General features: G+C 39.8%; 1 protein-coding gene across 1 annotated transcript in view; it reads right to left on the bottom strand.

The window, feature by feature from the left end:
* PNPase (polyribonucleotide nucleotidyltransferase 1) overlaps positions 1–14726 on the bottom strand; it is a 132427-nt gene that overhangs the window by 73473 nt on the left and 44228 nt on the right. Inside the window, exon 8 of the mRNA XM_053770381.2 lies at positions 5938–6131. Within this exon, the coding sequence (XP_053626356.2) occupies positions 5938–6131 (194 nt within the window). The remainder of the gene's footprint in view (positions 1–5937; positions 6132–14726) is intronic.

The following is a 14726-nucleotide window of genomic DNA, read 5'->3' as shown; positions in this document are numbered from 1 at the left end:
TGCAGGATTTTTTTTATGTGGTGCACACTGACCACACAGACCCATTCTCTCACATGTGGGCCAACCAGCTTTCTCCCGCTTGATTTGAAGCCGCTAGAATTATTGAGTATATATACGTCAGAAACATTGGCTCGTAAGACATACATTTATACGTCAAAAACAGTCAAAGGGTTAATACCAATTGCTCTGGACAACCATTCATTTCCAACACCCCTTCTTGGCAAAATGTTATATGTATAACAGGGTGCCCCCCTTCTTCCTAATTATGTCTATAGCTGTCCTGAACTTTCTAACTAAATCCTCACTTCTACGCTTGCCTACATCATTGCCTCCAGCACTGAGGCAAATAATAGGATTGATCCCATTACCGTTCATGATGTTCTCAAGCCGGCTAACAATGTCCTCCATCCCAGCCCCAGGAAAGCAAACCCTCTGTCTCCTACTCCTGTCCTTCAAGCAGAAGGCCCTATCCATGTATCTAACCTGGCTATCCCCAACTACTACAGTATTCTTACCTTCCTTGGTGTCGTTCGTCGTGACGTTCCCTGTAGTCGACTCACATTCGTCGGGTAGTATGGAGAATGCATTAGATGTTTCCACAACAGTTTTCACAGCAGTCTCTTTCTTCTTCATCGTTTCTGTCTTTCCATTCTTCTTGATCGTCAACTTCGTTCCATGCTGTCCAGCCACTGTCCAAGTTCCCTTCTTGAACTGAGGACTCAAAACAGGAGGACTACTATGAATTCTCTTGTTTTCCTCAGTTAATCGCCTATCTCCAACTTCGCTACCCTCAATTCTTCTTTAAGCTGCTGGTAAAGTTGCTCGATGGAGGGCATCTTGCTTCAGTCCAAGGAGAGCACACAAACGTCCTCACTGAGCTAAGTACACGTCACCACTTATGTATTCGACAGGCTGGCTTGCTTTGGCTGTCTCTCTGTCTATATCTCTATCTGTCTGTATCTCTATATCTCTGTCTATCTATATATCTGTCTATCTATATATCTATCTATCTATATCTCTGTCTATCTATATCTCTGTCTCACATGTACACTTAAGTACAGTTATTATACATAGTGTAAATTACCTAGGATAATCCAAAAATTCCAGGCAAAGATAGACAGGCAGATAGATAGATAGATACAGACAGACAGACAAATAGACAGAAACATGTTTGTGTGTATCAGTGAAAACAAATAAAGCCAGGGTTCCCCCGAGCACCCATTTATCAAATGTCACCGAGCTGATAACAAATGTCATAACACGATTCTTCAAGGAGTTTGATATCCTATACTCCAGGCAGATAGAAAGACAGATAAGCAGAGACAGACAGGCAGACAGATAGACAGGCAGATAGACAGACAGATAAATAGACAGAGAGACAAGACATGTTTGTGTGTAACAGTGATAACAAATACAGCGAGAGTTAGCTGGAGCAGTGGGCATTTATCAAATGTCACTGGACTGTCAACAGTATAGGGATGCCTTTCATAACAACATGCTTCAAGGTATATGCCAGAGTATCTAAAACACTGCTGGGACCTATAAATACTTTGTATATATTTCTAGACAATAGTAACCCAGGCAGGTGTAAATGTTCACCTGTCAATGTGATTGTGACTATTTGAGCACTATTTCAGTACCTAATATTAGTGTCAGAACAAAGACTGGCTTTGAAATTACAAGAACTATTATAAATTGTAATTATCAGAACATAAAAAATATATAAATTAAAATAAAAACGAGAAAAAAAAGGTATATTGGCAACACTTCTGCAAGAGGCAGGAGTCGATGTTGTCGACAGGTGAGCATCCAGTGCCAACTTCACGATCTTATATCAAGGTAAGTACTGACCCTAAAGTTCTTTTTTATTTTATTACATGTAGAAAAATGTGCTCTTCATTTAAAAAAAAAAACTATTTTTTTTATTTTTCAAAATATTCGGAGTGCCATGCAAGTGAATGTAGATCTACATTTGGACAGTTTAAGGGTTAATGGTACACTCTTAATGCTACACCTAGTCTGTGTTTATGTATGATTTCCTGCTTTAATTCCATGGAAATCATCCTCTTTTTTCTTCTCAGCACTGTTCTTTGCACTTGCTTTCTTAGGAAACATGGTTAGAAACAAGAAATTTTGCAAAATAACTGCACGAAACATAAGGAAAACACGAGAATTTCCCTCCCTCTCTGAGCGGCGATGTTTTGATACACATACTGACATCTAGTGGTGGCACTCAGAAACTCGCTTATAGTATTATTATTATTTATAATTATGTATTATTTATTAGTATGTATGTATTCTTATAATAATTCATATTATATTACATATATAATTATATTATAATATGTTATTTATTTTTTTATTATCACACTGGCCGATTCCCACCAAGGCAGGGTGGCCCGAAAAAGAAAAACTTTCACCATCATTCACTCCATCACTGTCTTGCCAGAAGGGTGCTTTACACTACAGTTTTTAAACTGCAACATTAACACCCCTCCTTCAGAGTGCAGGCACTGTACTTCCCATCTCCAGGACTCAAGTCCGGCCTGCCGGTTTCCCTGAATCCCTTCATAAATGTTACTTTGCTCACACTCCAACAGCACGTCAAGTATTAAAAACCATTTGTCTCCATTCACTCCTATCAAACACGCTCACACATGCCTGCTGGAAGTCCAAGCCCCTCGCACACAAAACCTCCTTTACCCCCTCCCTCCAACCCTTCCTAGGCCGACCCCTACCCCGCCTTCCTTCCACTACAGACTGATACACTCTTGAAGTCATTCTGTTTCGCTCCATTCTCTCTACATGTCCGAACCACCTCAACAACCCTTCCTCAGCCCTCTGGACAACAGTTTTGGTAATCCCACACCTCCTCCTAACTTCCAAACTACGAATTCTCTGCATTATATTCACACCACACATTGCCCTCAGACACGACATCTCCACTGCCTCCAGCCTTCTCCTCGCTGCAACATTCATCACCCACGCTTCACACCCATATAAGAGCGTTGGTAAAACTATACTCTCATACATTCCCCTCTTTGCCTCCAAGGACAAAGTTCTTTGTCTCCACAGACTCCTAAGTGCACCACTCACTCTTTTTCCCTCATCAATTCTATGATTCACCTCATCTTTCATAGACCCATCCGCTGACACGTCCACTCCCAAATATCTGAATACGTTCACCTCCTCCATACTCTCTCCCTCCAATCTGATATTCAATCTTTCATCACCTAATCTTTTTGTTATCCTCATAACCTTACTCTTTCCTGTATTCACCTTTAATTTTCTTCTTTTGCACACCCTACCAAATTCATCCACCAATCTCTGCAACTTCTCTTCAGAATCTCCCAAGAGCACAGTGTCATCAGCAAAGAGCAGCTGTGACAACTCCCACTTTGTGTGTGATTCTTTATCTTTTAACTCCACGCCTCTTGCCAAGACCCTCGCATTTACTTCTCTTACAACCCCATCTATAAATATATTAAACAACCACGGTGACATCACACATCCTTGTCTAAGGCCTACTTTTACTGGGAAAAAATTTCCCTCTTTCCTACATACTCTAACTTGAGCCTCACTATCCTCGTAAAAACTCTTCACTGCTTTCAGTAACCTACCTCCTACACCATACACTTGCAACATCTGCCACATTGCCCCCCTATCCACCCTGTCATACGCCTTTTCCAAATCCATAAATGCCACAAAGACCTCTTTAGCCTTATCTAAATACTGTTCACTTATATGTTTCACTGTAAACACCTGGTCCACACACCCCCTACCTTTCCTAAAGCCTCCTTGTTCATCTGCTATCCTATTCTCCGTCTTACTCTTAATTCTTTCAATTATAACTCTACCATACACTTTACCAGGTACACTCAACAGACTTATCCCCCTATAATTTTTGCACTCTCTTTTATCCCCTTTGCCTTTATACAAAGGAACTATGCATGCTCTCTGCCAATCCCTAGGTACCTTACCCTCTTCCATACATTTATTAAATAATTGCACCAACCACTCCAAAACTATATCCCCACCTGCTTTTAACATTTCTATCTTTATCCCATCAATTCCGGCTGCCTTGCCCCCTTTCATTTTACCTACTGCCTCACGAACTTCCCCCACACTCACAACTGGCTCTTCCTCACTCCTACAAGATGTTATTCCTCCTTGCCCTATACACGAAATCACAGCTTCCCTATCTTCATCAACATTTAACAATTCCTCAAAATATTCCCTCCATCTTCCCAATACCTCTAACTCTCCATTTAATAACTCTCCTCTCCTATTTTTAACTGACAAATCCATTTGTTCTCTAGGCTTTCTTAACTTGTTAATCTCACTCCAAAACTTTTTCTTATTTTCAACAAAATTTGTTGATAACATCTCACCCACTCTCTCATTTGCTCTCTTTTTACATTGCTTCACCACTCTCTTAACTTCTCTCTTTTTCTCCATATACTCTTCCCTCCTTGCATCACTTCTACTTTGTAAAAACTTCTCATATGCTAACTTTTTCTCCCTTACTACTCTCTTTACATCATCATTCCACCAATCGCTCCTCTTCCCTCCTGCACCCACTTTCCTGTAACCACAAACTTCTGCTGAACACTCTAACACTACATTTTTAAACCTACCCCATACCTCTTCGACCCCATTGCCTATGCTCTCATTTGCCCATCTATCCTCCAATAGCTGTTTATATCTTACCCTAACTGCCTCCTCTTTTAGTTTATAAACCTTCACCTCTCTCTTCCCTGATGCTTCTATTCTCCTTGTATCCCATCTACCTTTTACTCTCAGTGTAGCTACAACTAGAAAGTGATCTGATATATCTGTGGCCCCTCTATAAACATGTACATCCTGAAGTCTACTCAACAGTCTTTTATCTACCAATACATAATCCAACAAACTACTGTCATTTCGCCCTACATCATATCGTGTATACTTATTTATCCTCTTTTTCTTAAAATATGTATTACCTATAACTAAACCCCTTTCTATACAAAGTTCAATCAAAGGGCTCCCATTATCATTTACACCTGGCACCCCAAACTTACCTACCACACCCTCTCTAAAAGTTTCTCCTACTTTAGCATTCAAGTCCCCTACCACAATTACTCTCTCACTTGGTTCAAAGGCTCCTATACATTCACTTAACATCTCCCAAAATCTCTCTCTCTCCTCTGCATTCCTCTCTTCTCCAGGTGCATACACGCTTATTATGACCCACTTCTCGCATCCAACCTTTACTTTAATCCACATAATTCTTGAATTTACACATTCATATTCTCTTTTCTCCTTCCATAACTGATCATTTAACATTACTGCTACCCCTTCCTTTGCTCTAACTCTCTCAGATACTCCAGATTTAATCCCATTTATTTCCCCCCACTGAAACTCTCCTACCCCCTTCAGCTTTGTTTCGCTTAGGGCCAGGACATCCAACTTCTTTTCATTCATAACATCAGCAATCATCTGTTTCTTGTCATCCGCACTACATCCACGCACATTTAAGCAACCCAGTTTTATAAAGTTTTTCTTCTTCTCTTTTTTAGTAATTGTATACAGGAGAAGGGGTTACTAGCCCATTGCTCCCGGCATTTTAGTCGCCTCATACGACACGCATGGCTTACGGAGGAAAGATTCTTTTCCACTTCCCCATGGACAATAGAAGAAATAAAAAAGAACAAGAGCTATTTAGAAAAAGGAGGAAAACCTAGATGTATGTATATATATATATGCATGTGCGTGTCTGTGAAGTGTGACCAAAGTGTAAGTAGGAGTAGCAAGATATCCCTGTTATCTTAGCGTGTTTATGAGACAGAAAAAGAAAACCAGCAATCCTACCATCATGCAAAACAGTTACAGGTTTTTATTATTATTATTATTATTATTATTATTCTTTCAACAAATGAAAATTTCCATCACGCTTACCATTGGATTCCAGTACTGTTGATGTGAGAAGGATGGTGAAAGGGAAGTTTGAAGGCAAGAGAGGTCTAAGAGCCTTCTCAGCCAAGGCTCCATGACCAACCTCCCGTCGAGAAATTGGACCACTCTTCGCTACTTCATTTGTGGCAAAAGAAGGGAATGTGTAGTGCAGGATAAAGTTTCGATCCTTATGGCCCCTAGAATAAAAGTTTTTATTTCTGATGGTATAAAATTCTCTAATAAATAAATTACTGTATACAGAATACTGAAAAGGTTCTGAATGCAATAGCAATTTATTACACATGTTGAATCTTGCAACACATAACAGACACATTAAAAAGTACAGTGTTTACATGTATCAACCTGGTTAGGTAGCCCACAAAATAAAAAATCTTTTACCACAAGGCTGGCCATGTGATATGTTCATATATAAGTAGTCATATATATGTAGTACATGGAAACAATTAGACATAACAGAAAAAATTTAGATGTAGTTACCATTTATTTGCATATTGTAAGTGTAATAATGTACAGTTTTGTACTTAACCCTTTCAGGGTCAACAGGCCCTCTCCCAAACTTGTTCTCAGGGTCGAAAAATATTTGAAAAAAAAAAATTTCTTATGAAATGATAGTTTTTTTTTTGTGAGTATTATAGGCCAAAAAAAAAAAATTGCAATCAATATTTATGGAGATATGGAGGCATGAATTTGACAGAAAACTGTTGACAGTCGCCAACATCGCCAACTGCCGGTCACCCGGTAATAGTTTTTTTTTTCTACTTTTTTCTTTTATTTTTTAATATTTTATTTTTTTCAACAAACTGTTTTGGCCTCTAAGACCAATATCAAGACTATTTGGTATATATTCACTCATTGTATACTACACAATAACAGCACAAACTTTGCTGTCATTATACTGTTTACAAAACATGCTTACACAAACCAACAATAAAAAATGTTGTTTATTACTATTTTTCTATCATATATATACACAGTCACTGGACAGGTTCCTATAACTACAAGAGGTTCTGAAAACTTGTAGTTGTGTGGGGGTGGACTTGTAAATATGCTGAGTCACCAGTGTGTCGTGTGTCACAATGATGCATCATACCACCACTCACTAACCTCACTGCATTCCACAACACATTCCATCCTCCTCACATACCTACCTTCCTTCTTTCCTTCCTTCCTTCCTTCCATCCTCCCATCTCTTCCTACCTACCTTCCCTCCTTCCTTCTTTCCTCTCATCTCTTCCTACCTACCTACCTTCCTTCCTTCCTTACTTCTTCCTTCCTTTTTTTCTTCATTCAAGTAATTTCATGGCCTGTGAGACCAATATAAGGTATATTGAATGTATATTCACTCATTGTATGCTACACAATAACTGCACAGTCATATTGTTTACAAAACATGTTTACACAAACCAACAATAAAAAATGTTGTTTATTACTATTTTTCTATCACATATATACATATACACATATAAAGTCACTGGGCACTTCGTAGAACTGCTACAGCTTCTGTAAAGCTCATATATGTTGTGTGGGGGTGGATTGTAAATATGCTGAGTCACTTGTGTAATTAGTGTCACAATGGCAAATAACACCATCACTCACCACCCTCACTGTCTCTCAACTTCCTCCCCACCCCACCAACCAATATGGAAATAAGTCACTGTCTGAATTTTTGGGGTTATCCAAGGTATATGGTCTCCTTCCTTCCTTCCTTTCTTCCCTCCTTCCTCTCATCTCTTCCTTCCTTCCTCCCTTTCTTCCTACCTTCCTTCCTTCCTTCTTCCATCCTTCCTACCTTCAGGTTTCCTGGGCATTGCTTTCAGTCACAAACTCCTCAAAACCATGAAACTCATCTTCACTGACACTTCCATCTGTGTTTGAACTGTCACTTGGGAACAAAAGAGCCCCAATTAACCGAGGAGTGAGGAGTTTCTTAGCACTAGACATAGTGAACAAGGTGTAATAAAATGACTTTCCCACAATGCACCACTGGGTCCCCGATATTTTTGTATCGACCACACTGACCATTATTACAAAAAAAGTAATTTTTAAAAATAAGAGATGGTAAGATTTACTTCTTTTGTAATAAAGAGTTCGGGATACATAAATACACACATTAATATATTAATCTTTAATATATATAAAAATCAACTATCTTTGGTCTAGAGGTATTTGAACTATGATATAATAATAATATGTACATGTTACTATAATAAATTATAATCAGCATTTTACTAAAATATAATTAATAACCCTACACAGGGTACAACTCTTGACACTACTGTCACTATATATATATATCTCTATGCTAAAACAATAAATTATAAATAACATTTTTATAATAATAAATTACAATCAACTGCCTCTCACGACACGAAGTCAGTCACACGACACTGTTCAGTGTACACTACAACCAGGCCATCTTCAGTGTCCCACGACACCCTTTTCATCTCAGTGTTCCACTACGGTCCTATGCATATCTCAGTGTTCCACTCCATCGTACGTCCCTCAGTGTCACACTACGGTCCTGGCCCAGTTCAGTGTAACACTCCAACCTTTTCTTCATGTAATGTCCCACTAAACAGCATCTGACGACTCCGGCCCACAGTTGATCAACGTAGACGGTGAGTCCACAGACATCACCGGTAGTCCAGTAAATCCTCTCCAAAGGCGGTTGACACACCGCTAGCCGAACACCATGCTGCAAGCTCACTGAATGCGGCCGTCAAGTAACTGAGGCCAACAGACTCAGTGAGCTGCGGTGAGCGGTTCTTCTAACGCCAGTAGATAGGTACGATTCGGTGGTCAGGTACCTACTGCATAGACGTGTACCCTGAGGAGTTCAGGTACTTAATGTTGAAGCCAGTAGACGTGTACCCTTCGGTGGTCAGGTACCTACTGCTTAGGTGTGTACAGCGAGGCGCTCAGGTACATAATATTTCTAAAGCCAGTAGACGTGTACCCTTCGGTGGTCAGGTACCTACTGCTTAGGTGTGTACAGCGAGGCGCTCAGGTACATAATATTTCTAAAGCCAGTAGACGTGTACCCTTCGGTGGTCAGGTACCTACTGCTTAGGTGTGTACAGCGAGGCGCTCTGGTACATACTGTTACTAAAGCCAGTAGACGTGTACCCTTCGGTGGTCAGGTACCTACTGCTTAGGTGTGTACCGTGAGGCACTCAGGCTCTTACTGCTCTAAGGCCGGCTCAGCAGCCCCCACATTGGGTTTGATGACGCACCCAGTGGTACTGCCGGCCGGCAGGTTAACTATTTAACCGCTAGTTTGGCAGGGGCCGCAACACCCCCACCACAAAAGGACCGACACACAAAGATCAATGTAATATGTATCCCGAACCGTCATCCCGGATATGATCATCCAGAAATCATTCTAGATAATCATTATCCTCCCGGACAGGCCACTCATATATTACAAAAAAGTAATTTTTAAAAGAAGATGGTATTAAGATTTACTCCTTTTGTAATAAAGAGTTCGGGATACATAAATACACATTAATATATTTTAATCTTTAATATATAAAAATCAACTATCTTTGGTCTAGAGGTATTTGAACTATGATATAATAATAATATGTACATGTTACTATAATAAATTATAATCAGCATTTTACTAAAATATAATTAATAACCCTACACAGGGTACAACTCTTGACACTACTGTCACTATATATATATATCTCTATGCTAAAACAATAAATTATAAATAACATTTTTATAATAATAAATTACAATCAACTGCCTCTCACGACACGAAGTCAGTCACACGACACTGTTCAGTGTACACTACAACCAGGCCATCTTCAGTGTCCCACGACACCCTTTTCATCTCAGTGTTCCACTACGGTCCTATGCATATCTCAGTGTTCCACTCCATCGTACGTCCCTCAGTGTCACACTACGGTCCTGGCCCAGTTCAGTGTAACACTCCAACCTTTTCTTCATGTAATGTCCCACTAAACAGCATCTGACGACTCCGGCCCACAGTTGATCAACGTAGACGGTGAGTCCACAGACATCACCGGTAGTCCAGTAAATCCTCTCCAAAGGCGGTTGACACACCGCTAGCCGAACACCATGCTGCAAGCTCACTGAATGCGGCCGTCAAGTAACTGAGGCCAACAGACTCAGTGAGCTGCGGTGAGCGGTTCTTCTAACGCCAGTAGATAGGTACGATTCGGTGGTCAGGTACCTACTGCATAGACGTGTACCCTGAGGAGTTCAGGTACTTAATGTTGAAGCCAGTAGACGTGTACCCTTCGGTGGTCAGGTACCTACTGCTTAGGTGTGTACAGCGAGGCGCTCAGGTACATAATATTTCTAAAGCCAGTAGACGTGTACCCTTCGGTGGTCAGGTACCTACTGCTTAGGTGTGTACAGCGAGGCGCTCAGGTACATAATATTTCTAAAGCCAGTAGACGTGTACCCTTCGGTGGTCAGGTACCTACTGCTTAGGTGTGTACAGCGAGGCGCTCTGGTACATACTGTTACTAAAGCCAGTAGACGTGTACCCTTCGGTGGTCAGGTACCTACTGCTTAGGTGTGTACCGTGAGGCACTCAGGCTCTTACTGCTCTAAGGCCGGCTCAGCAGCCCCCACATTGGGTTTGATGACGCACCCAGTGGTACTGCCGGCCGGCAGGTTAACTATTTAACCGCTAGTTTGGCAGGGGCCGCAACAACCATGAAGACCCATTCTCTCACATCTAGGACTACCAGCCTTTGCCTGCTTGATTTGAGTACACTAAAATTTATGCGTACTAGTACGTCAATAACCCTGGCACGTAAGACATACTAGTACGTTGGAAACCCTGAAAGGGTTAAACTGTACAGTACTAAGCAGCCTTGTGGAGACAGACATTTCTAACTTTCAATTTTTTGGCTCACCCTGGTACAGTATACGTATATACACTATGTACATACAGGTACAACACTGATTTACCGGCAACAGATCGTCCACTACCTCTTTTAGTCTAAATGAAATTATAAAACTACTTTTTTTCAAAAATAGTTTACCTGGCAGCCACAGATGGCACTGTATGTAATGCATGCTCATTTACATTATTTATGCTGCAGTTGTGGTGATCCTTTGATTTTGTGCAGTTTAGCATATTTTGCTGACAATTAACCCTAGCCATGGCTAGTGATTAGCTCTGCAGCTTCAGTAAAATTCTGAAATTTACCACTCTGGGAGTGGTACTACTGCAAAATTCTTTGTAAGTACAATAATACATAAGACTGTTTCATTTATGCTAGTGTTTTAACTAAGTTTCTGGCAGACAAAGGTGCATCATAAGTGTATTGTTTAACCCTTTGACTGTTTCGGTCGTATATATACGTCTTACGCACCACTGTTTCTGACATATTTATACGTGTAAATTCCAGCGGCTTCAAATCAAGCGGGAGAAAGCTGGTTGGCCCACATGTGAGAGAATGGGTCTGTGTGGTCAGTGTGCACCACATAAAAAAAATCCTGCAGCACGCAGCGCGTAATGAGAAAAAAAAAAACTGACCGTTTTTTTGGATTAAAACGCAGACTTTGAGGTGTATTTTCATATAGTATTTATCGTTGTATTCTCGTTTTCATGGTCTCAGGTGATAAAATGGAAAACATATTACAGAAATAGAGATGATTTTGATTACTTTCACGATGAAAACGACCTTGAAATTGAGCTCAAAGTAGCGAAAATGTTCGATTTTTACCAATGTTCAGGAGTAAGCAAATCACACCACACGTCCAATACACTTCAACTGGGGAGTCTAATATTCTTTCACTAGTGCACTGATATTATTTATACCATTTTTACAATAATGCAGTAGTCTGCATAACAGTAAACTTTGTATTTTTTTGTATGAATAAAAAATCAAAATAGAAAGCAATAGTAATATAAGAGGGGCCTAGAGATGTGACTAATGAACAAAGGATATGCTATTTTACTGCCAAGAATGTCTACATTGTTTATTCTAGACCCTATTTTGAAATTGGCATCTTTTTTAATTTGCGTGAAATTGGCCAAATTGCCAATTCCTGACCACTTTATTGGGTAGTTCAAATCGGTAAATGGGCAGTTTCTTGTACTCAACAGATAGAAAAAATGGAATTCTAAAGAAATAGCTATGAGTTTGGTCAACTGGAACAACTGAATTAGCCAAAAACAGGGCCCAAAGTCGGTGAAATCGCTGATGCATATATGTCGCCAAGACCGCTAACTTCGCGGGAGCGTAATTCCGAGTTTTCGGCCAAATTTCGTACTTTTGGTGTCATTACCATCAGGAAAAGATTCTCTATCATTTCATAAGAAAAAATAATTTATTTTTTCCCAAAAAATTTATCGTCATAGAATGAGTTTCAGAAAGGGGCCTGCGACAGTCAAATAGTTAATTATTATTATTATATGACCTCTGTTGGCTCAAGAAAATCGATATGCTGGCAAAGCCTAGGAACCAAGGGTGTCACAAATTTGGTGTTGTTCTCCTAACTGGACCCCATCTATATATGCATATAAAGTATATGTTCACAGCATACAGAATATATACCCGAGTGACACAATTCTTCACTTTGGACTGGCAATCACTCTTGACCACTTCCAATCACATAGATAAAGGTATCAAACCAGTTAGGTAAAGAAAAACTGGATATCACATTGGAGGGAGAGAGTATGGAAGAAGTGAATGTTTTCAGATATTTGGGAGTAGATTTGTCAGCAGATGGGTTTATGAAGGATGAGGTTAACCAGAGAACTGATGAAGGAAAAAAGGTGAGTGGTGCATTGAGGTATCTGTGGAGACAAAAAACGTTATCCATGGAAGCAAAGAAGGAAATGTACGAGAGTATAGTGGTACCAACACTCATATATGGGTGTGAAGCATGGATTGTAAATGCTGTAGCAAGAAAGAGGCCGGAGGCAGTGGAAATATCATGCCTAAGGAAAATGCAATGTGTGGTGTAAATATCATGCAGAGAATTCGTAGTGTGGAAATTAGGAAGAAGTGTGGAGTTACTAAAAGTATTAGCCAGAGGGCTGAAGAGGGGTTATTAAGGTGGTTTGGTCATTTAGAGATAATGGAGCAAAATAGGTTGACTTGGAGGGTGTATAAATCTGTAGTGTAGGGGAGGAGGGGTAGGAGTTGTCCTAGGAAAGGATGTAGGGAGGGGTAAAAGAGGTTTTGTGGGCAAGGGGCCTGGACATGCAGTAGGCATGTGTGAGCATGTTTGATAGGACTCAATGGAGACGAATGGATTTTGGGACCTGACGAGATGTTGGAGTGTGAGCAGGGTAATATTTTGTGAAGGGATTCAGGGAAAATGGTTAGTTGGACTTGAGTCCTGGAGGTGGGAAGTGCAATGCCTGCACTTTAAGGGAGGAGTTTGGGATATCAGCAGTTTGGAGTGACATCTAAGCTGTCATATCTGCATGTCTTTACAAAGACAGTGAAATTATATCACCCTGGGTCAGTGGGAGATGGCTGACGTGTTAAAAAAAAAATAATAATTTTATTTCTACAATTACAATGTATTATAGGTAGTAGGTTGGTAGACAGCAACCACCCAGGGAGGTACTACCGTCCTGCCAAGTGAGTGTAAAACGAGAGCCTGGAATTGCTTTACATGATGGTAGGATTGCTGGTGTCCTTTTGTCTGTCTCATAAACATGCAAGATTTCAGGTGTCTTGCTACTTCTACTTATAGTACTTAGGTCACACTACACATATTTGTACAAGCATATATATACACACCCCTCTGGGTTTTCTTCTATTTTCTTTCTAGTTCTTCTTCTTTATTTCCTCTTATCTCCATGGGAAGTGGAACAGAATTCTTCCTCCGTAAGCCATGTGTGTTGTAAGAGGCGACCAAAATGCTGGGAGCAAGGGGCTAGTAACCCCTTCTCCTGTATAAATTGCTAAATTTAAAAAGAGAAACTTTCGTTTTTCTTTTCGAGCCATCCTGCCTTGGTGGTATACGGCTGGTTTGTTGAAAAAAAAAATTACAATGTATACAGGCCTAGCTGTAGCCTAGCTATTAGATACTTCAGTGTATAACTGAGTTATCAATTCTGTAATAATCCCTTTTTCTTTCAAATTTTTACAAGTTTTAGAATAATCACGGTGTCTTAGTCATAAGTCTAGTTGTAGATTCAATATAAATCTTATATCATTTTACTCAGAAAATCTAGTTTGTAAAATTACTCTCATCTTATGATTACAGACATAGATCCTGATGTAAACTTTTTACTAAATGAAATACACGAATTAAACAATAACTGTAATTACTACACAGCAGACCAAGCAAAGACATTACTCAGTGCAAACAATAACATAACCATCTTTAACTACAATGTCAGATCCTTGAGCAAACATTATGATGACCTCACAGCATTACTCAGTTCCCTTCATTCCAATATATCAATCATCACACTCACAGAAACCTGGCTTAAGCCTGATATTACATATTTCTATACCATTCCTGGCTACATGGCCATACACAACTGTAGAACAGACCAGCAAGGGGGAGGAACACCTATATACTATTCAAATCAACTCGAATATATCAATAAATCTTGCACAAGGGATGAACATGGAGAATATATCATAGCCAAATTTAAATCAAAAGACCTGCAAAAACCCCTCACAGTTATAAACATCTACAGAGTACCACAGTCAAACATTTATCACTTTAGTGAAAAACTAGGAAACATGATTACTGATGTACACATGAATAAAGACCACTATTACAAAAAAAGTATTTTTTAAGATGGTAGTTTT

Source organism: Cherax quadricarinatus, chromosome 4 (assembly GCF_038502225.1).
Source record: "Cherax quadricarinatus isolate ZL_2023a chromosome 4, ASM3850222v1, whole genome shotgun sequence".
NCBI lineage: Eukaryota > Metazoa > Arthropoda > Malacostraca > Decapoda > Parastacidae > Cherax > Cherax quadricarinatus.
Note: the sequence above shows the minus strand (reverse complement) of the source record. Positions and strands in the feature narration are given on the sequence as shown.